The sequence below is a fragment of the Miniopterus natalensis genome, chromosome 15 (assembly GCF_054644295.1).
Source record: "Miniopterus natalensis isolate mMinNat1 chromosome 15, mMinNat1.hap1, whole genome shotgun sequence".
Classification (NCBI taxonomy): domain Eukaryota; kingdom Metazoa; phylum Chordata; class Mammalia; order Chiroptera; family Miniopteridae; genus Miniopterus; species Miniopterus natalensis.
This window is the reverse complement of record NC_142095.1, coordinates 43921326-43943489: the sequence shown is the minus strand read 5'-3', so window position 1 is coordinate 43943489 and position 22164 is coordinate 43921326. Positions and strand designations below refer to the sequence as shown.

The following is a 22164-nucleotide window of genomic DNA, read 5'->3' as shown; positions in this document are numbered from 1 at the left end:
ATCGCAGTAGGTAGATCACTTTTCTAATTCCTTATTAACGTTCCTAACTTTCCCATTACGTACTGGAGGTGACCGTGGCTCCAGAGGCTGGACCTTGGGCTCTGTGTGATGGTCATCAGCCTCTTGTACTGAAGTATGTCTGGTCTTGAGGCTAAACTGCACAGAAACATACAAAGCCATCTCTTTCTCTTAAAAACTATTTGAAAATGTAGATAACACCTTTTATACAAGATTCGAATTTTCTCTCTCCAAATCTGATTTGTTCACGTGTGGGAGTCTAGATGGTCCTAAGGCTTTTGCTAATACAGTATTTTCAGTCTAATCCTAAGGAGAAGAATGTGCGTAATTATGAGATTTATTATGAAACATTTGGCAAAAAGGGAAAGAAAAGAATGTTAACTCTATAGGTAGTTTTTATTGGATTGCTATGTGAGTAATAGGGGTTTTAGAGGACTAGTTTCAAAATTACACACCTGCAAAAATGTTCCTATTCCACCTGCCATGAGGTATGGTATTATAAACCAAGAAGCATTAATGGAGAGTCTCTAGAGGGTTCTTGAGTTGTGTAAAACATTGCCATCTATCGTAAAAGAGCCGATTTTAGGGTGGAGCTATTTCAGAGAGTCAAATGGAAATAACACACACTGTCCACATAGCTACCGAGAAAACTCTAATACAGAGATATCCTTTATTTTGACACAATTGGGCATTTTTTAAGCTATGAATATAAGTTGGTAACTAATAAGTGATGTTCACATGAAGCAACTCTTAAACCTTCTAATTTCTTAATGGACGTCTTCACCATCATAAGTGGAACTGTTTCAAGGCCATGAGGCTGACAGACCTTCTTGGTAGCTCCCAATAACCAGCTATTCTTTCAAAGAAAACAGTGCTCATCTACTCCATTCAGATATAGAAGGCATACAGTATGAACACTGTCTAAAGAAATAGTGAGGGAAATAGAGCATTGCCTGCTAGTAGAGTGCAGCTGCTTTAGCAACAACAGTAACAGAACCAAGATTCACTGTCATACAAAGACCTTCACTGTACCGAAGTAAAGAGTAGCTGGATGTTGTTTCGGAATGTCACATCAGGGTTCACTTTCAGGTTAGGTTATAGGCAGTAACACTGATCAGACAGTGCAAACTAGGTAAATTGCGTTTCACTGGGGGAAATGAACAGAGGTGCGAATGCTCAGTAGGATACCATTAAGACATAAAATGGCAAAAAATAAATATCAAAACTTTTATCAGTGTAAAAAAGTAACTGGGTTATTGTATAACCTAGAGTCTGGCAAAAAAGGCCTCGAAAAAGTTCTCAGTCTTCAGAAGTTTTACAAATTAAGTGCCCTGTCAGGATTCCAGTCACACTAGAGATTCCATGCTCTCGGCAGGATCCGACTCATCTGCAATGAGAACAGCACCATTTTTGTCCACTGTCATGGGACCGTTTCCATTTTCCTTAGTGCTGACCAAGCTGAGCATTGCTTTGTAGACAAACTGGTACTGTTCCTGAAACACAAGAGGAAGACGCTGTGAGACAGAGGAGAGCTTAGTCATTTCATCTAAGGTAGGAATGCTGATTATAAATGGAGCTGTGAGCAGCATACTAGAGAAACAGGCCATCTACAAAACCACGTGAATCCTTTACTACCCAGACCTATGCTGCTTCACATCCTTTTGATTTCTGTTAACTTGGAACTAATTCTCAATGTGGAGAGTAAATTAAGAGAACAGTAGATCTGCAAATTATAACTAGAGAATGCTATACCCAGGAAAACAGTCTCTCTCTACCTCAGTACTGTTGATCTCTAGGCCCGATGATTCTTTGTTTGGAAAGTCTGTCTCATGCACTGCAGGATGTGTAGCAGCATCCCTGGACTCAACAGACGCCAGAGTACTTCTCTCCAACTGCAGTGTGACAACCAGCGAAATCTCTAGACATTGCCAAGCACCCCCTGGGGTGGGGTGAGGGGCAAAATCACCCCCAGCTCAGAACTACAGCTCCACAGCGTGAGCCTGAGTTTCAGCTGATGTTGTACAGGCCTCATAAATAAGCAGAGTACTTACAATGTCTGTGAATACTCCAGGCCTCATAAGATTGATCATTTTTGCAACCTGGAAAACATCCACAGCATTCTCATTCTCTAGCTGCTGGGACAGGGTGGTGAGGGCACACAGCATGCCTGCTGAAACTGCTCCATACCTTGGGGAACAAAAAAATGTTATTTCAGATTTACTAAGGGACTGAAATTACCCTCATATATTTTCATAGAAGCTAAGTAGATTGTATTGACACTTATTCTACAGCACAAAAAATGAATGAAATACCGGACAGAGGAAGAAATTTGGAGGTAAAATCTTTAGATGAAGATGACATTTGTTTATGAGTGTGAAATCTCTCAAGCTGGTTTTATGAGATACTTAGCTTGATACTTAAGATGAAACGAGAGGTTCAAAATTAGACTTGGGAGAGAGAGAAGACCTGATGTGAGGACAAGTTAGGTGATATTTTAGAGCAATAATGAGAACCTTAATTAAAGGCTATTGAACAAGTAGAAAGGTGAAAGTCTAAAGAATGTTTTTTAAACAATGCCAAAAAGCTAAACTGAACTTACAAAGTAGGAATAAAAATGGAAATATATTGCTCAAATGCAGTCAGAGTGTTCTCAAAACAAGTTTCATATTAAGTAAGTATTTTTGGCACTAAACTTTCTAAATGAGGGCACCTTTTATAAAATTCTTGGAAAAATATGGTTCTCTTTGCTTTACCAAAAGTGGGGGGGGGGGGAGGCTTAGAAGAGGAAGACTTTTTCATCAGACCAGGATGGCAGCTCCATTTTTACAGAAACCCATGATGGCAGTTTCCACATTGATGAAGAGAAAACAGAGGGATTAAATAAAATTGTTCAAGGTGGCATTTCTGGTACAAGTGAGACTAGAACTCAGATACCCTGTGCCTATTGTCCTGTTAAAAACTATTAAGTATGCAGTTTCTGAATTATTCTTACATGAAATTAAAACATTACAGATGTTTTACATCTTTAAGACAAATAAGACCAATGTCTCCCTAACCACCACCCTGACTTTAGAGGTAAACTAGTCAGAGAGAAAAACTGTTGTAATTTTAGATGCAGCCTTCCAGATGTAGGAATGGCAGTGCATTTCTATCCAGCTCATTATTTCATCCACAGGCATAGTACACTCACTCTACTTTCTACAGATGGATGTTTAGGTTATGTACCTTGTGCGCATTAGAAGAGGTGCCATGTGTAGAAGAGTTGGGTCACAGGTTTGCCTGTTTTAGTTTTAAACATATTGCCATATTTCTCTCCCAGGTGGCTGTTACCTGTTTATACTCCTCCCAGCATGAAAATATTTGTTTTTCCTCATAATTTTATTTATTTATTTATTGGTTAACCCTCACCTGAGGGTATTTTCTCCATTGATTTTTTTTTAATTGTTCAAAATATTACAGATGTCCCTTTTTCCCCATTGACTCCTTCTACCCCCCACCTCAGTCCCTCACGACACCATTGTCTGTGTCCTTGGTTTATGCATATATGCATATAACTTCTTTGGTCAATCTCTCCCTACCCACCCCCACCTTCCCTCAGAGATTCGTCAGTCTGTTCCATGCTTCAATGTCACTAAATCTGTTTTGTTCATCAGTTTATTACGTTCTTTAGAAGTGAGATCATGTGATATTTGTCTTTCTCTTCCTGGCTTATTTCGCTTAGCATAATATTCTCCAGGTCCCTCCATACTGTCCCAAAGGATAAAAGATCCATTTTTATAGCTGCATAGTATTCCATGGTGTAAATGTCCCACAGCTCTTTTATCCACTCATCTACTGATGGGCACTTGGGCTGTTTCCAGATCTTAGCTATTGTAAATTGTACTATGAACATAGGGGTGCATATATTCTTTCTGGTTGGTGTTTCAGGATTCTTAGGATATATTCCTAGAAGTGGGATCACTGGGTCAAATGGCAGTTCCATTTTTAATTTTTTGAGGAACCTCCATAGTGGCTGCATCAGCTTGCATTCCCACCAGCAGTGTACTAGGGTTCCCCTTTCTCCATATCCTCGCCAGCATGTGTCATTTGTTGATGGTAGCCATCCTGACAGGTGTGAAGTGATATCTCATTGTGGTTTTAATTTGCATCTCTTTGATGATTATCGATGATGAGCACTTTTTTTAAAAAAAAAAAAAATATCTTTATTGATTTCAGAGAGAGGAAAGGAGAGGGAGAGATAGAAACATCAATGATGAGAGAGTCATTGATCGAGCCCGCAACCCGGGCATGTGCCCTGACCGAGAATCGAACCCCGATCGCCTGGATCCCAGGTCCACACTCAACCGCTGAGCCAGGGCCGGCCGGGCAATGAGCACTTTCTCGTATGTCTCTTGGCCATCTATATATCCTCTTTGGAGAAGTGTCTATTTCGGTCCTTTGCCCATTTTTTTAATTGGATTTTTTGTCTCTCTTGTTGAGTTGTATGAGTTCTTCGTACACTTTGCAAATTAGCCCCTTAACAGATGCATCCTTGGCAAATACGTTGTCTTATACTGTGGGGTTCCTTTGTATTTTGAGGCGGATTTCTTTTGCTGTGCAGAAGCTTTTTAGTTTGATGTAGTCCCATTTGTTTATTTTGTCCTTTGTTTCTCTTGCCCTAGGAGATGTATCAGTGAAAATTCCACTATGTGAGATGTCTGTGACTTTACTGCCTATGTTTTCTTTCAGGGTTTTTATGGTTTTGCGACTTACATTTAAGTCTTTTATCCATTTTGAATTTATTCTTGTGTATGGAGTAAGTTGGTGATCTAGTTTCATTTTTTTTTTTGCATGAACCTGTCCAATTTTCCCAGCGCCATTTATTGAAGAAATTGTCTTTATTCCATTGTATGCTCTTGCCTCCTTTATCAAATATTAACTGACCATAATGGTGTGGGTCTATTTCTGGGGTCACTGTTCTATATGTGTGTTGTACCAATACCAGGCTGTTTTGATTACAATGGCTTTGTAAAGTTTGATATCCAGTAAAGTGATTCCTCCAACTCTGTTCTTCTTTCTCAAGATGGCTGTGGCTCTTTGGCGTCTTTTTTGGTTCCATATAAATTTTTGGAATATTTGTTCCAGCTCTGTGAAATATGCTGTTGGTATTTTAATAGGAATTGCATTGAATCTCTAGATTGCTTTGGGTAGTATTCTTCCAATCCATGAACATGGTATATTCTTCCATTGTTTATATCTTCTTCTATTTCTTTTTTCAGTGTCCTGTAGTTTTCTGAGTACAGGTGTTTTACATCCTTGGTTAAATTTATTCCAAGGTATCTTATTTTTTTTAGTTGCAATGGTAAGTGGTATTGTCTTTTTAGTTTCCTTTTCTCCATTGATTTTTAGAGTGTGGAGGGAGAGAGAGACACATCAATTAGTTGCCTACTGAATGCTGGAATCCAGGGTTTGAACCTGCAACCCACATACGTGCCCTTGACCAGGAATCAAGCCTAAGATCCTTTGATGCACAGGCTGACGCTCTGACCACTGAGCAACAGCAGCCAGGGCTTTCCTTATCATTTTGAAGTTAAATGCTTTTGCCAAGCTGGTGGGTGAAAAATACTGTATCTTACTGTTGTTTTAATTTGCATTTCTTGATTATCAGGGAAGTTGAATATCTTTTTGCTTATTGACCATCTGTATTTCCTCTCCTAAAACTATTAATATACTTTGGACATTTTTCTATTAGATTTGTCTCTTTTAAATGGATTAATAAAAGCTATTTTATGTTACCTATACAGCATATGGTGCAAGTATTTGTTTTCCAATCTCTAGTTTCTCTTCATTGTTTGTGGTTGTTTTTGTTGTACTGAAGTATAGTTTAGATATAAACAGGTTTATCAAACTGTCATATTTGGCTTTTTGGAATCTTGTTTGAGAATGCTTTCTCTAGCTCAGTATTTTACATGGTTCTCATTTTATTGTTTTACATTTAATGAATTCATCTGAATTTTATTCTCGTTTTGATGTAAGGTCTGATTTTAGTTATTTTTCGAATGGGTAACCAATTGCTCCAGTATTTTTAAAAAAATCCTCACCCACAGATATGTTTTCGTTGACTTTTTAGGGAGAAAGGAAGGGAAAGTGAGAGAGAGAGAAACATCAATTGGTTGACTCCCATAAGTGCCCAGACTGGGGATCAAACCTGCAACTTAGGTATGTGCCCTTTTTGGTGTACAGGGGGCAATGCTCTAAGCAACTGAGTCACCCAGTCAGGGCTGCTCCTGCATTTTTTATTGAATAGTCTCATCTTTTCTCGTTGACTTGAGCTGCCTTTTATCATTTACTAAGTCCTCATGTATGCAGGCCTGTTCCTGAACTCTTTCTGCCTTTCAATTGGTTTGTCCACTTTTTAATTTTCCCACATTTGTTTTATATAGGTTTTTAATGTCTTGATATCTGATCAAGCAAGATTCCATGCTAGTTTTGGCTGTCTCTACATTTATTTCATATTGTCTCTAGTGCTTCAAATATATATTATTATTTTTCATTTTTCACTTGTACACTCTTTTCCAAATACCCTTACATCCCATCCCATTTCATATTAATTTTTAAACTGGATTGTCAAGGAAGACAAAACATTTTCTTACCTTGGTCGGGTGGCATGGACTATATCTATCTGCGGAGATGGACATCTTGAGTGTCTTCATGAACATGTCTTTTCTCCATTTATTCAGGTCTTGCGTGGCTTTCGATTAGAGTTTAGAGTTTTCTTCATAGTCTTGACTAACTGCATTCTGGGTTAACTCCTAGGGACTTTCGAGTTTGTTACTAAGAATGGACTCATGGTATTTCCTGCTTGGTTTCAGCTAATAGAAAGTTGATTTTCACTTGGTGACCTTGGATCCAGCCACACAGCAGAACTCTTTAAATTCTAATAATCTGCGGTTTCTCTAGGAAGTCTGCTACATCTTTACCTGCCGGTCATGCCAGTTTTGTGTCTTTTCAACTTTTATACTTCTTACATCTTTGCTTTACTGTGCTTGCTGGGACTTGATAGCTTTGAATCCTAGCACTACAAGAATGCATCACATTGTATTCTTAATGGTAAAGCTTCTAAGTTTTTAATATTAAACAAAAATGTTATAGGTTTCTGATAAATACCATTGATCAAGTTAAAGAGGATGCTTTATACTTTGCTGAGTTTTTTTGGGGGGAGGGGGAATATGAATAGGTGCTATTTTATGCTTTTCAACATCTATTAAGTTTTTGGAAATTCCTTTAAATAATGTTCTGAATTCACTGAGAGCTTTTTGGTAATGTTTAACCAGCTTTACATTCCCAGGATCAAGCTTACTTTTTCATGATGTATAGTTCCTTTAATATAACACACTGGGTTTTATTTTATAGTATTTAGACTTCTGTATCTATATTCTAACGAGTAAGATTGTCCTATACTTTTGCACTCTGGTGCTAGCCACCCTCCCTTTTTCTTCTTTAAAAATCAAATTAACATTAAATCTGCTCTCTGTGGGTTTTTTGTTCAAATGCAGCAGCCTGTGAGAACTTAGTGGCCTTAACAGTTTTGAGAACTCATATTCAGCTCTTAGTAATCACTAATACGTGGTGTGCTCTTACGATGTTGCTAGGCTCTCTTTTAGATATTTTACATGCATCAACTCAATCTTCATAATAACTTATGGTCTAGGTACTACTATTACCCATTTTGAGGTTGAAGAAACAAGGCACATTCAGGTGAACTGGACAGTCTCAGAGCTCATGACCAGAGCCTATATTTGAGCTGATAGACGTAAATGGCTCTGGACAGAGACAGCATGTCTACCATATGTTCAAAGAGTATCGCTTTTTATGCTTCTGATTGAGGGTTAAAATTTACTAGTATAAGTAGTTTCAAATACTTATTTTATGTCCTTTAAAATATTTCTATTTTTTAACCTTTTATTATAGAAAATATCAAACAAACACAAAAGTACAATAGTACAGTAACCCTCATGTAGTCATTGATAAATTACAACCACCATCAGCTCAAGGGCAATCTTGTTTCATCTCTACTTCCCCAAGTACTCTGAAGCAAATCCCAAGTATTTTATTCATCAATATTTTGTTATAAAACTCTAAAAGATAAGGATTTGAAAAAATAAACATCATCACACCTAAGAATACTGATAATTCTCAAATGTTTTGATGTAACTACAGATAAATGGTAGATTTTTTCCCACCATTTTTCAAAGTTGTATCTTTCGTTAGACTTACTACCTCCTCCCTGCCCCCATTTCATTACTGTTAGCTTTTATCTTTTAATTCTTTGTACTTTTTTTGAATTTATTTTTTTCCTGGTTTCTTGAGTTGAAACATTAGTTTATTTTTAATCTTTTCTGCAATAGATACAGCTTAGGCTAGAATTGTTTTTCTCAGTGTAGTTTGGCAATGCAGTGCCTTCATCATCATTTAGTTTTAAGTATTTTGTAATTTCTATTCTCAATTCCTCTTTAACCCATGAATTATCTATAAGTAATTCTAGATATAAGGACTTCAGTGTCTCATGATTTGGGCTCTCATTTCATTGTTGGTTTTTAATATTAAAAATATGGAATTGTATGGTATCAGTTTTTTTGAAATTATTGAAATTCCATTTATGGTCAGTTTATCTAAATCATCTTTATCTGAAGAGACTATACGGTCTCTCAACAGTCTCTCAGGTGCATACTTTTATGTATCACTATTAGATTAGCCTTGTTAATTGTGGTATTCAAATCTCTGAATGTTATTGTCCCAATGTATCCTGGTCGTTCAGTTTAAGAATGTATTTTAAATGTCTTTATTGATTTCAGAGAGAGGAAGGGAGAGAAACATCAATGATGAGTCATTGATCGGCTGCCTCCTGCACATGCCGCATGGGATCGAGCCCGCAACCCGGGCATGTGCCCTGACCGGAAATTGAACCGTGATCTCCTGGATCCTAGGTCGATGCTCAACTGCTGAGCCACGCCGGCCGGGCAGAACTTCTCTTTATTCAGTTCTCGGAAAACCTCAGCCATTATTTCTTCCTCTTGAATCTCTCCCTGGCATCATCTCTTAGACATTTGTTAAAACATCTGTATCCAGCTTCTATATCCCAGTTTTATTTCAGCTTTGTCCATCCTACTACCGGCACATGTCTTCTTTTTCTATTTCTTAGGCTCTAATTTGTTTCTGATACACAACACATGTTTTTAATTCATTTCACAGTCTTCCTTCAGATCTCTGAGCATATTTTGAAATCCTGTTATGTTTGCTCTTTCCTCAGATGCTAAGTTGTGCTGAGTTTACCGCCTCATTTTAGCATGTTTTCCAGGAGGGGGAGAACTTAACCTTTGCTAGTCTATTTTAGAGAAGTTGTTAGACTCAGGATCTTTCCCCCTCTTCCTTAGCTCTTTATTAAAGCTGTGCACAGCCATTCAGGTAGAAAAGTCAGATGTTATTTATCATGTAGTGTGCAGGCCATGTGGAATGAGTCTGGCCTCCCCTGTTTTTAGCTACTCTTAAATCAGAACCTAAATAAAGGAAGTATCTGCACATGAAGACAAACTAAGTCAACTCAAATGCACAGACCTTCTGAAGTATCTTCTATAAACCAAGCATGAATATGAAAGAATAAAGACAGAGAAAGGCTGTTCTTTTTTAGCAGTTTGGGAATTAAGTAGGAGTCAAGAATGTGTTTGCAAGTTTCACCGATCTGTCTTAAAATTACAGAGCCTTGGTAAGAAGTGACACAGGTCATTCATAAGCTAGATAAATAAGAATAGTGTATAAAGTCCTCTCTTGGATAGTTCGTTTGCACTTCCTCGAAAGCAATGCTCGTTTAACTAGTGCTGTTAAGAAAAAAAATGAAACATACCTTCGCCTTTCCCTGCCTATGCCACAAATAAATCCTAGAAGATATGAAAGCCCTTTAAGATACCAATGCAGTGTTTTTAAGTGTTCTGCCTACACACATTTTAAAACACACTGGGATTCCTCCTACAGTCAGTGTGTATAATATTTACATGCCCATTGAATCATTTAACTATTTCACATAACTACTCACAACAACTATAGCTTTGCCTTTAAGTCGTCTTTTTTGAAATGACAACCAAGAACGCCATCCAGAGTTAGAACCCTGTCACTGTGAAGAAAGCGAAGCTCCCTCAGACATTATTAGGGTGAGAAGGAAAACAGAGTTAATGCTTGGAAACATATCAGTCCTGGGGAAAATGGCAATACAAATGCCTTCCATGAGACTCTAAGGAATTAAAACTTTGCAGTGAATGAAGGAAAATCCTGCAGTCTGACCAAAGGGCAGACATGCACGGAGTGCTCACTATGAAAACCAGCGGAATTAAGACGGGTCTGGGTTTGGCTGTGGCAAGGCCCCCAAGCTTTGCTGGATCCCCTATGCAGAAGGGTCCTGCACTTAAGTTTAGTATTCTGCTGTTGCCATCAGGATATTCTTAATAATTTTGGGGCACATGTTCCTACATTTTCATTTTACACTGGACCCCACAAATCATGTGGCTGGTCCTGGCTCTGACACTAACTAGATGTGCACACAGGGCCTATTTTCCCATATGTGAGGCAGGGATCCTAAAGGTACCCTCCTAGAGGGGCACATTCGAGGATTCAATGAATTAGTGCCTTTGCAGCAGTTGATGTAGAACATACTCCATATATTTCTGCATCTCCTAGACTATCTTAGAACCAAATTAAAAATAGGAAGTTATTGAAAACCTCCAGAGAGCTTTTGCTTATTTGGGCTCTATCAATATCAGAAATCAGAACTGAGAAAACTGTTAAAATTCAAAACCATGCAAGCACACATATTCCCCTAACCATCAGAGTGAGGGTGTCATCCGAAACGACACAGCTGTGGAACACTGAGCACTCACGGCAGGTCTGAGCAAGGCAAACAGTGCCTGCATTACCATGAAAATAGTTTTGAGCTCTTCCATGTACTGGAGGGGCCTTGAAAACTCCTTCCCCTACCCCTCAACCAGGTGTCCTTAGATCACACTTTGAGAACCGTTCGGTGAAATCAGGTGACAGATATGTCTCCAGTGTGAAGAACATTAGTATTTGCACAGGAAACTGTTCTTTGTTTTGTTTGTGAAGGCCTGTTCTGTTGTCTCACAAGACTGTGCCTATCTTCCAACTTCTGTAGACAGATAGGCTCCATTTTTAAAACTTGATAGTAATGATACAGATCAGCCTCTGAACAGAACTGTCCTCAACAGATGAATATAGGATGCTGTGAAGAGAGCAGTTTGCTTTTAAGCTGTGCCTGTCCTTAAATAGAATCAGTTTACTTTTTGTTGAGGAATTGTTCCTTAGATCATTTATTTAGAAACTTCATCCACCTGGTACACAGCTGAGAACCCTGAAGTGGGTGTTTAAAAGATCTCTATGAAGACCAAAGAGATCTCACAAAGACTGTGCACTAAAAGTTAAACTTGGACTTACAGTGGAAGCACTCAGGTCTTCTCTCCAAGTCTGCTCACTTCTAATTTTGAGCTTAAAAAACTTTGTAAATTGGTTTTATAGTTCACAGAAGAATTTACGCAGGCAACATGACAAACACCACAAAAACAAGGTACAAGGCTTAGAAAGGAGGAGTATGTAGCCTTAAAATTTGTAGTTCACAGTCTGAAGCACAGTATCCACTCATGCCAATACTGCCCAGCACCCACTAGGCACCAGCACTGGGCTTCATCCTACAGAGACTGGGATGAGTAAGTTACCACTGCTGGTCTCCAGGCATGTGGACAAGTGGTTACAGTGTATGATGAATAGGAATGGCACTGGTGAGGATGTGATGTTTATTAATGACTTTATCACCTCTGAAATGAGTTAGACAGTTTCAGAGAGAGCCTTTTGAACCGCGTGTTGAGTGACAGGGCACTCTGAGGAAAGGGTATTTGCAGGGAAAGTGGTCTGTGGGATTGGGATGACAACTGGAAAAGTAAATGGCCCAGTAATTTAAAGATATGATTCACTTTAGTGGGGAAGAACCCTCTAAAAACAGCCCTAAATTTATGCTATAACTGCCTACCCTAAAGTTTCATAGCCAATAGCAACTACCCAGTAATTCTGAGGCTCTCTGTGTGCTATTTATACACTGATGGTGGTTTTCACATTTTCAGGGACCTCATTTGGGGTGCCATTTAACCGTTCAACTGCAGTTTCTACCATAATGCTCTTCTAATCTTAATTCTTAGTCTGTCAGGCCAATATCTGTAGTAGTCACTGTTTCCTAGGGGAGCCCACAGAACGGTGAGAGCAGCCAGAACCAGGGCCCACTTCAAACAGAAGAGACTATGTGTCTGAGGTTAAGGTGCTGAGCTAGGCCGAAAACCTCTGTGCTCTCTGATATTATTAGTTCAAGGAGAGAAAAAAAAAAGACAGCAATAAGCTTTACTTTCAAATTTATTAAATACCTATGCTATTAGAGTAATTGGTAATTTAATGAACATGATGGATGCTGAGAATTTGCTACCTTGGAATTAAGAGAGAGGTGAGGATGTGTAACGGGCCATACCGGCTACAGGTTTCCGGGGTTCTGCGCAACTGATGCACAGGCTGATTCCAGATGTCTTTACACCAGAAGGTCTGTCTCTGACCCTTCCCTCTTATTAAAGTGGAAGGGGCTGGGCTTGAACACGGTTGGTACCTTAGAATCTGAGCCAGGAGCAGTGTGTTCTCTGAGATTTGCATTCTTTACCTTTAAATCCCAAAGACAGTACTCCAAACTTCAAAACACTGAGCTCTAGTAGTTTAACTTTTTTACTGCTGATCAACTAAACCATATTTAAAAGGTTTCTTTCCTAATAAGTGTTTGCTGAAGTTCAGTGTAGAAGGTGTAACTGTTTAATCCAGGGGGATTATTATGAAACAGAAAAGCCCGGAAAGTGTGCGGCGGATCCACTTTGCCAGGCTGAGCTAGGGGACTTTCACCTTTCTAGAGCATGCACTCTCAGCAAACCTGAGGCCCTGCAGAGCTTGACAAATGAAAATGAAGATGGAACCACACCACCTTGCACAGGTGCACATTCGAAAGGACAGATAGTCACAAGGTGAGAGAGTGAAGAGGTTCTAAAATCTGCCTTCCCTTTCCCCTGCCAGAGCAACACAGCAGGAAAACATGCAAATCAGAAACCTCAGAGGCAGGTACATACTCGTCGTGGACGATGGTGGGGCCGTCCCTGGTTAAGGCCTCTTCCTTGATGACGTTGATAAGCTCAAAGGTGCTGCTTATGGGAGCATCGGGGTTGGGCCATTTGGGACACTGGAAGTGCCGAACTTCTAGGACATAGTCATCCTACGGCCAAGACAACAAGAGTTCATTTCACTTTATCATCAATGGCTGGGGCTTGCTCCTGAGAAAGCCAGGGCAGTCGGCAAGAAAGAAAGTACAGGGAAGCTGCCTGCCCTTAAAAATGAGCAGCTCAGGACAGAATAGTGGAATCCTATTTTTTTCAGGCAAACATTTCAAGTGACAATTCTTATCTTTAAAATGAAAGAAAAAGGGGTTAGAAGATCAATTACCAATATAAGCCAGCTCCCCTCTTACCTGCCCCATAAGAAGGCAGTCACTACACATCAAAATGCTGTGTAACCCAAACGTCTTAATATTACCATGTCTGCAACACTGCAAGCTTTACAGTTCTGATGACAAAGAAAACACTGAGCTCTGGTATATTGTTTTTTATAATTATGTCAACAGACTTATTTGTATGTGTGCTCAATCAGAGGAACTGGTTACATTTCATCTATCCAGCTGGGAAAACAAATATTGGAAGGCAGAAAAAAGGTGAAGTGTACATACTTAAACTTAAGTCATACTTGAGTGCCTGGGCTGGCCTGAAGGTGAATTACTTCAATATCACATACTTAGGGCGATCTGGGGCCCAGATACAGCTGTTACTCAGGAACTGAGGGTTAGGTTACCTGTGTAGCTTCCAGAATAAAGTCATGGATGATAATTTGTTCTTCATTAGAGAGGCACAGTCTGTCTTTGCTGATAAGGGTGACGGTAAAGGCCTCACAGTTCATGGATTCTTCTCGACTTGGCCAGTACACAAACTCATCTTCTGCCTATGGGAACAAAAAAGCCCTCCGCAGTGCTGTCAACCATTTATTTATGAATTTCTTGCAAAATGATTTCTTATGTTTGCCATACCTCTCAAGTCGTCTTTTAAATTGGGCTCATAGAATTATATCCTCACCTAATCATGCCAAGTTGATTGGTTATTTATTGCATTCTATTGTAAAACATACGTGATAATAACCATTTCTAGCACTTCTTACCTATGTCACTGTAACAGCCAAAATGCATCTATGGGGGATGCATTACCCACAGTTGAGAAGTGCTTTATAATGTAATTGTCATGGAAAAGACGACCAGATTTAGGTCAGTTAATTCTAAGCTATTCACAATTGCTTAAGCAACTAAGACATGCTAATTGTTACTTCCTATGGATTATGTTAATAACAGTTCTACAGTTGATTGGCATTTTGCAAAAGGACTTTCATAACATCTGTTATTTAATTTTTACAACATATTACTGAGGTAAGGGATTTTTATCATCTGTCCATGCAGATGCGAGTACTGAGACTCAGAGACGTCTGTAAGTTGTCTAAAATCACACTGATAGATGGTAAGGGAAAGAGGTTGCGCATAAATAAGCATGTTGGCTGTAAGTATATTGTTCTTTAAAAGAAAGTATGTCGATGTTAGGTGTCAAGAGGGGATAACACAAAGTCTTTTAGCCTTGAATCAGGAAGCTTTAAAATGTTCATCTATTTTAAAATTAAAAGTAAATATTCAGGCTTGGTACTTGAATCCTATCCCTGAAAACTTTGGAGGCCTAAAAAGAGTTAATTGTTGCATAGGTTGGAGACTTTGTGAGAAATAAAATTATTTTGACAATAAGCCCTCCCTTTTCTATCAGTTCAAATGGCAAAGTAAAGTTTGCCTGTAATTTATAAGTTTCTATGGGCATTTTCCTGAAAATCTAAGCTACTACCAGCGAAGTCAGAAATAATTCTGAACAGTGTTCAAAACAAAGAGGGTTTTGTTTAATCTTACAATGTTGCATTAGGAATGAGCCAAGAGTCCAATAAGACTTATCACCCTTTCAAGTTTCGATACAGCTATTGCCAAGGACATTTTTATTTTTAAAGCTCGGCATAAGGGGAGGCAGATTAGCGATTGGGTTTAGGCTTTACAAAAGAAGTCTGTAACTGTCACGTGCTTTAATTCATTTTGTCCAAGGAAATGGAAGTAGGGTCTTTTTAACAGATATTAAAAACAAGGTCATTAATGATGGACAGGGCCATCGTTAAACAATATGCACAGATTAAGCATAGGATTTAGGGTTGGGTGTGATCCTGAATAAATCACTCTACCTGAGCCTCCACTCCACGGCTGCAAAGTGGGAATGATGACGCTTATGGTCTCAGAACTTTCATGATGGTAACACGAATAGGAAGTTACCGAGTTGGTCTGAAGACTGCCAAAGAAATTTAGTTATGGTGGAAGAAAGGCAGAGGGAAACTTCTGACTGCAGGTAATGAACTAGGGAATAAGTGATCACCTTGAACGACAAAGGAAAATAAATGCTGCTACTTAATTCAGTAGGCACTCTGGCCTCATGCTTACTTTGCTGACAAATACATTTGTATAGGTCAAAGATGTCTATGCACTTCTAACAATGCTTTCTGAATTAGGAACCAGTGACTTTTGACTTTTGGCCTTTTCACAGAATTGTGGTCTCATGAAGTAGTAATAACCAATAAAGCAAACACAGAAATTGGGGGACATTATTTCTAGGAAAAACCTCAATAAATGAATCTTTCGACCCTGGAGCTGAGGGTGCACCCCCCCAGACCTCAGCAGTGCTGTGATGATGTGGTCCAGGGCAGTTCCTGTATCCTCACTGTCTGCTGACCATGTCTCCACTCATTTGGTCCAGTCTCTCCGTAGCCCCCCTCCCAAACCAATGAGCTTGTGGGTAGATGCTTTTGGTGACTGTCCTAAAACAATAACAAAATACTAACTCATCCAACAAGTGAACGTTTTAACAACCCTAAATGCCTCCAAATTCCACATGCCAAGAGAACAGACCCCCTCCTGCCAGCTAATTTGAAAATTTACACTCCAGTTTTCAGCTTCAGATTCTCAACTTTGTTGCCACTCTCTCATGCAGAAGCAGCCTTGGTATTCTGAAGCTGGAGCAAAATGCGACAGTGAAGTTCCTACTGACTGGGCACACAGTCAAATGCATGTCACCAAGACTCAGGGTTCAATCCCACGCTGTTCCTTCCTGATTAAAAACCACACTAATCTGACACTTGCAGAGGCAGATCCTCTGTGTTTTTGTTTTAACTTCATGTGCTTATATGTCCTTACAGTAACTTTTGAATCCAATTAATTCTGAAACAGATCTAAGCAGAAACATTTAAGGTTCCTTTTATAACCCTGCTGACCCTTCTATGTTTAGAGAGCTCAGTAGGGAAGGTGAAAGGGAAGAGAAAGAGATGGCAGCTTAGTCAAGTTCTTAAAAAATACCTTTAAGTGGGAACAAAATAGCCTTTCCTTATCTCCTTCTCTGTAATGTATATGACTTATCTATGGCAGGGGAGAAGTAATTTCCCTCAGTTTCCCCAGCTATTAAATGAGATTAGGAGTACCTATGCCATACAATTGTAAAAGAACTAATACGCTAGAGTAACTAGTGTCTCCCCAATAAGTTCAATAAAAAGGAAAAAATACAGATTGAGTAATTAATAGTTACATTCTCAAATGTTAGCTGCTATTTTTTTCAAAAGTGACATATAGCAACTAAGAGGTCAGGTAAAGGATATACATTAATGAGGTTAGTAAAAGGACCTTTCTCAAAACCACCTACCGCATTGCCATGCACAGTATCACTGAGGGGTGATATCACCAGCATTAGAGAATCGAGTACCTGAGTCTACAAGGGGAATCTGTACAGACTTAAAGATGAGAGGTCTGAACACCCTCCCCAGCAGCCACAGACACTCTAGACAGCCCTGTGGCAAGGTCTCAAAGTAACTTATACGTATGGCTTCCCCGGCTCATTAAGATAGAGCGATGTGCTTGACACTCACCAAGCTCTGGTTGTCTGGCAGCATGACGATGATCTGTGCGTTGTGATCCCAAATCATTCGCCAGAAATCCTTCGTGGTGTGTGGCAGAGGATGCTGGGTTATAATAAATTCGTTGCTCCTATAATAGCCCTTCAGTTAGGAAGACAACCAACCATTGATTATGAGTGTTTTATTCTAACTTTGCAGTAGTAAAACATATTCATGAAGTAAGACAGCATTGTTTAGACCGTACTGAAATAAATGAAAAAGGCATTTCAGTGCATTTGGCTAATTTTTAGATGCACTTCTGCTAGCACGTGTAGACAATTTTCTCTCCATGTGCAATTCACTTCTAGTTACCCTTGCTGTTTTTACTTAACAGTAATTTCAACATTTACTCCAAGACTAGATGGGTGAAATTAACAATAAAATTAATTCCTTAACAAGCGGTTTTCTTAATGTAAGCATTTTTGTACTCCCAATAATTAGGTGTCTTTTGTTACAGGCTCCAAGACAGGGAAATCTCTATAATTTTGATACTACATATTGAGAAATCCTTTGAAAAATGAAATCAGTCATATAAGTGGTATCTGCTCTTTAGCACCTTTCACTTTAATTGACTTTATTTATAATTAACCATTGACTCTCACCATGATATAAGAAGCATTAATGTAATCTGTTCCTTTCATTCCAGGCAACGGTGCAAGACCCACTCGAGCACGCTCAGCTGTCACATGGAAAAACAAAACACCACATTTGCCTATTACACACCTGGAACCAACATGCTTCCTGAAATTTACCTAGTGAGTAATACATCCCTTGGCTCCCCTTTCTTTTTAAAATGTACCTATATTTTTAACGAAGCTAAAATGTTATTGGCTCAGGCGGAATGTAAAATGAAATTCTACCACACATCCCAGGACCCAGGCAGTGGAGGAACACAGCTTACTCACAGCGATCACTAACACTCTGAGCAGAGGTGACAGGGTTTCAGGTAAAGCTGACTCTGGTTTGATCTTCCTACGATTGCACCACTATCTTACTTTACCCTTCTGCCATGCCCTTATCCATATCTTTCTCCTCATAAGGGCTTAAAACATGACGGCTTTTCCCAGTAGAGATCATCTCTCCAGTGATCACCCATGCCTGTGTCCACGGCACACACACAGTATCCTCAGCTGTGTCCCCAGTTACTGTACAAAGGCCACAGTCCTTCATTGGTATTGTTACCATTGTACAGATTAACCTGGGAATCCAAGTTTTAAAGTAGTGTTAATGCCGCAGTGATAACGGATACGACTTGACTTTTCTGTAGTTAAGATATGCTAGAAGTAACCTGGCTCTTGAATTTTGAGGGGGACTGAAACTGAATTTCATGTCATGCGGCAGTGACAGCCCTCTGAGATTGAGCAGCCTTTGCGGTCCTGCGCATACATAATGGGGCAGCCACTACCACAGAAAAAGTTAAGTGATACATAACATTCAGTGAAAAAGATACTAACACACTCATCCAAACTGATTTTAAGGTCTTACATGGCACGACTGAAGAGTTTCTGTTCTTTTCTTTGTTACACTCTTTCTGAGCACTAAAGCACTCCACGTATTTTGCATTACACTGTGTGACCAGCTGAAAGAAAAACAACATTTCAGTCTTCATCCAAAGGTAGAGTTGTGGACATGCTGTGATTATCATTTCACAATATATACGTTCACCAGATCATTACCTTGTACACCTTGAACTTATATAGTGTTATATATCAATAAAGGTAGAAAAAAACAATAAACCAACCAACCAAAAGGGTATAATTGATAGCATGTGCTTGATCTTAGAAAAAATATCAGTAATCAGATTACTGAGGAATAAAGACAATTTTATAGCCCAGAGAATATTTTCTCTCACTAGTGGTATTTCTCTGTTATCTTGGTTATCTGTATGCTCGTCTTACTCCTTCTGTCAGCTGTTTGGCTTCTTTGTGAGAGGTACTAGGTAAGTAAATATTTACTGAATGAAGGTAGATTTTCCCGTTGATGGCACTGCTTTTGTGAAAATTTTTCTTGGAATTCCTCAGGCACAAGAGCTGCGCTGGAAAACACTGCTTCATGGTACTAAGCGCTAACCATGTGTCTTAAAGAATTGACTAAGTTCTCAGTAAATCAATGTTGAACGGAACTGACATTCTTCTAAGGATGTTATAAATCATGAGCCCAGTAGTTTGTCAATTCTATAAACAGGAAGAATAACCAAAGTGGTTGAACCGACTTATGTATTTATACGTTTGGGTCCATCTTAATCGAGTGGGAACGGTCTCCTCCAGGTGCCTTAGTTCGGATGTCAAAGGCCCTGGGTGTAGGTAGTAAGTTTCTGATTCTTGGTCTTTTCCTTCTAAAGTGGTGTCTGTAAAAGGACCAATTACCCGGTTCCTAATGGAATGAACTGATTTCGTCAATGAATTAAAAAAAAAAGTATGTGTAAAAGATTATAGAAAAGGCAGCATTGAAGAAATGCTGGTACTTAATTATTTTTTAAGAACTTATTTTAAACATTTACAATTAGACACTAATTAGCTCAAATGGATTTTAGAGTAGTATGGGCGTCATGGAAAGAGAATTAGAAATATGAAATTGTTAGGACTGAACTCAGTGAAATTAATCTTCACTCATATCACTTGCTATTATTCTCTTGGCTGTCTCATTTCTTCAGGGGGCATTCAAATGAAGGTTTCAGAGTCTATGGAAAGTTTTACCACGAAAACTAAAACTGTACAGATTCATCTCATTCTTTCCACCTTGATACAAAATGAGAAATTACAGAACAATGTGCGAAAAAATAGAAATTTAAGACTGAGAGACTAAGGAAAAGAAAAGCACTTAGTGGTTAGATAGACAGACTTTTACAAGCTGTAATAGATAACTCAGCTTTTCTGATCTTAATTACTTTAATAGCCCGTATAGTCTCTCTTTTCAGAGTTACTGCCTTTCAACTTCGTACCCCTATCAAAGAAAAAGAATAAAGATTTAGGAAAAGTTATCTGCTAGGACAGTCTTCAAATTGCTTTATTTTTTTTTGGGATAATATGTCAACAATAACCATTCTTAAAAAGGGTAAAATAGGTTCAAAAAAAATGCAGAGGATATGTTTTGGACTGTAAGGACTGATTCCAGAGTATGATGTCATTGTGGTTGGGGGCTGATGTGTGTGTTCAGATGAAAATACAGCCCTGCAATATCTACTTGGACACCAACAATATACACAGAGGTGGAACTCTATTTCTTTGCATTATGTTTGAAGAGTATGAATAGTAACCCATTTCAGTCTATACATTCATGCAAAAAAAAAGTGACACCAAACTCAAGGCGTTTCTTACTTCCTTGCTTTTTTATCAAAGAAATGTATGCGAAGCACTACCTTGAATTGTTTTTCCAGTCGTGTCTTTCCTCCTACTCCTGGTATGAGGATGCTGTTTACATAGCTATGCAGTTGATTTGAAGATACTTCCGTCTCCTTTCCAAGAATGGCTTCCAACAAGGCATCGTGGATGAAAATGTACTGCTCCTAAAAGGTTCAGCATATGGCAGTCACTGAGGAGAGCTGTGCAGGGGTGGTCACCTCTATCTCATCCCTAAAATCTACCTTTGAGGAGCTCTTCCCCCAACAGGGCCCTCCCTGGTGAATTCCTTCAAGCATTTACAGCTACGTGGTTTGCCCCAATACTTAGCTTATCCAGTAATTTATGTTAGGGTAGAGACTGTGCTGAGTGTAGTTCTATATTCCATACCATGCCCCAAACGACAGGTTCAGCGTAGCCCACGGTGGAGAAATGGGAGTTCAACGAAGGGCTGTGGAACCATTCTCACATACTATATATGTAGTTTTCATTCCCCACAGCATCGAACCCGGCCCTAGATCCAACTGTACTGGCTACATAAGTGCTGGTGTAGTTGTTGAGAATTCCAAATTTAAGGGCCACACAGAAATGGAAAACTGTGAGCCCAAGAGTAATATCATGGGAAGGATAACTTCTAATACAAACCTGTGAATTCTTTCAGGCCCTGAGAGAATGAATCGGTCTCCTCAATATCATTCAATTTCTGGTTAAAGAAGGTGCCAGAGTGTCAGAGAGCCCTGGCAACCTCTGCTTACCTCAGTCTGGACGAGGTAGTTACGCTGTGTCCTGATATGCTTCAGGAACCCCAGGACATTCACTGTGCTTTTGTCTTTGATCTGCTGCAGCATGCTGTCTATTACAATGTAGGTGCCTGTCCTGCCCACGCCCGCGCTGGAAGAAACGAGGACATGCGACTAGTACCTGCTGCACTGTGGACTGGAGCGGTTACCATCTCAGCTGCTAACGAGCGCAGAAACAGCCCTGATGTTCAAACAGGTTATTCAACCTGGATAGCATCGAAAGACCTTCTTAGGACACTGCCCACTTCACAAGTGTGGATGGGGAGCCAAGACTGCCTTCATACCATGGGGCTGCAGGAAAATGTTACCTACCAGCTTTCCCAGCCTCCTGGGCAGCAGCCAGTGCCATGGCAGAGCCGCGGCTGCTGAGGCAGTGTGCAGGGGTTTTCTTTGCGGCATATGCATGGTTCTCCAACTCTCCCATCTATTCTGGGAGTGCCTTTCAGTAAATCCCCTTTTTGCCCAATGCCCCTGTCTGCTCAGTATTAGAAAGTCCCTAATTAAAGGGGTGCTTTCCTTTAATAATCCAGGTATGGAATAAGAATGTCACATCTGGAAAATTTGGCCTTACTCATTTTTCATTATTAAATAAAAATAGGAAGATCTAAGTTCTGTGGTCCTGTGCAGCAAGCTGCTTTTGGCAGGATACCCCAGCAAGTCCCCGATACCCAAGCCCTTTGACAGACACTTATCTCTGTTAGTGATTCCTAACTGGGTTAGCAAACATGCAGAGTTCTCATGGGATTGTAAACAGAAGATAGGGTCCTTTGCAGAAATTGTGACCTAAGAAAATGCTGTGCACCTCTGTGATCTAAACCACAGAACAGGCAACA

General features: G+C 39.5%; 1 protein-coding gene across 2 annotated transcripts in view; it reads right to left on the bottom strand.

Moving 5' to 3' along the window:
* Positions 1 to 1231: 1231 nt before the first annotated feature.
* The window catches only part of PTPRG (protein tyrosine phosphatase receptor type G), a 637170-nt gene continuing 616237 nt past the window's right edge, over positions 1232 to 22164 (bottom strand). For both annotated transcript variants that reach the window (XM_016223094.2, XM_087825063.1), the window contains 9 exons: positions 21287 to 21422; positions 20552 to 20698; positions 18679 to 18772; positions 17796 to 17872; positions 17167 to 17295; positions 13981 to 14127; positions 13209 to 13351; positions 2070 to 2205; positions 1232 to 1511 (listed from right to left, as the gene is read on the bottom strand). In XM_016223094.2, coding sequence (XP_016078580.2) covers positions 1365 to 1511; positions 2070 to 2205; positions 13209 to 13351; positions 13981 to 14127; positions 17167 to 17295; positions 17796 to 17872; positions 18679 to 18772; positions 20552 to 20698; positions 21287 to 21422 — 1156 coding nt within the window. In that variant the 3' untranslated portion in view covers positions 1232 to 1364. The remainder of the gene's footprint in view (positions 1512 to 2069; positions 2206 to 13208; positions 13352 to 13980; positions 14128 to 17166; positions 17296 to 17795; positions 17873 to 18678; positions 18773 to 20551; positions 20699 to 21286; positions 21423 to 22164) is intronic.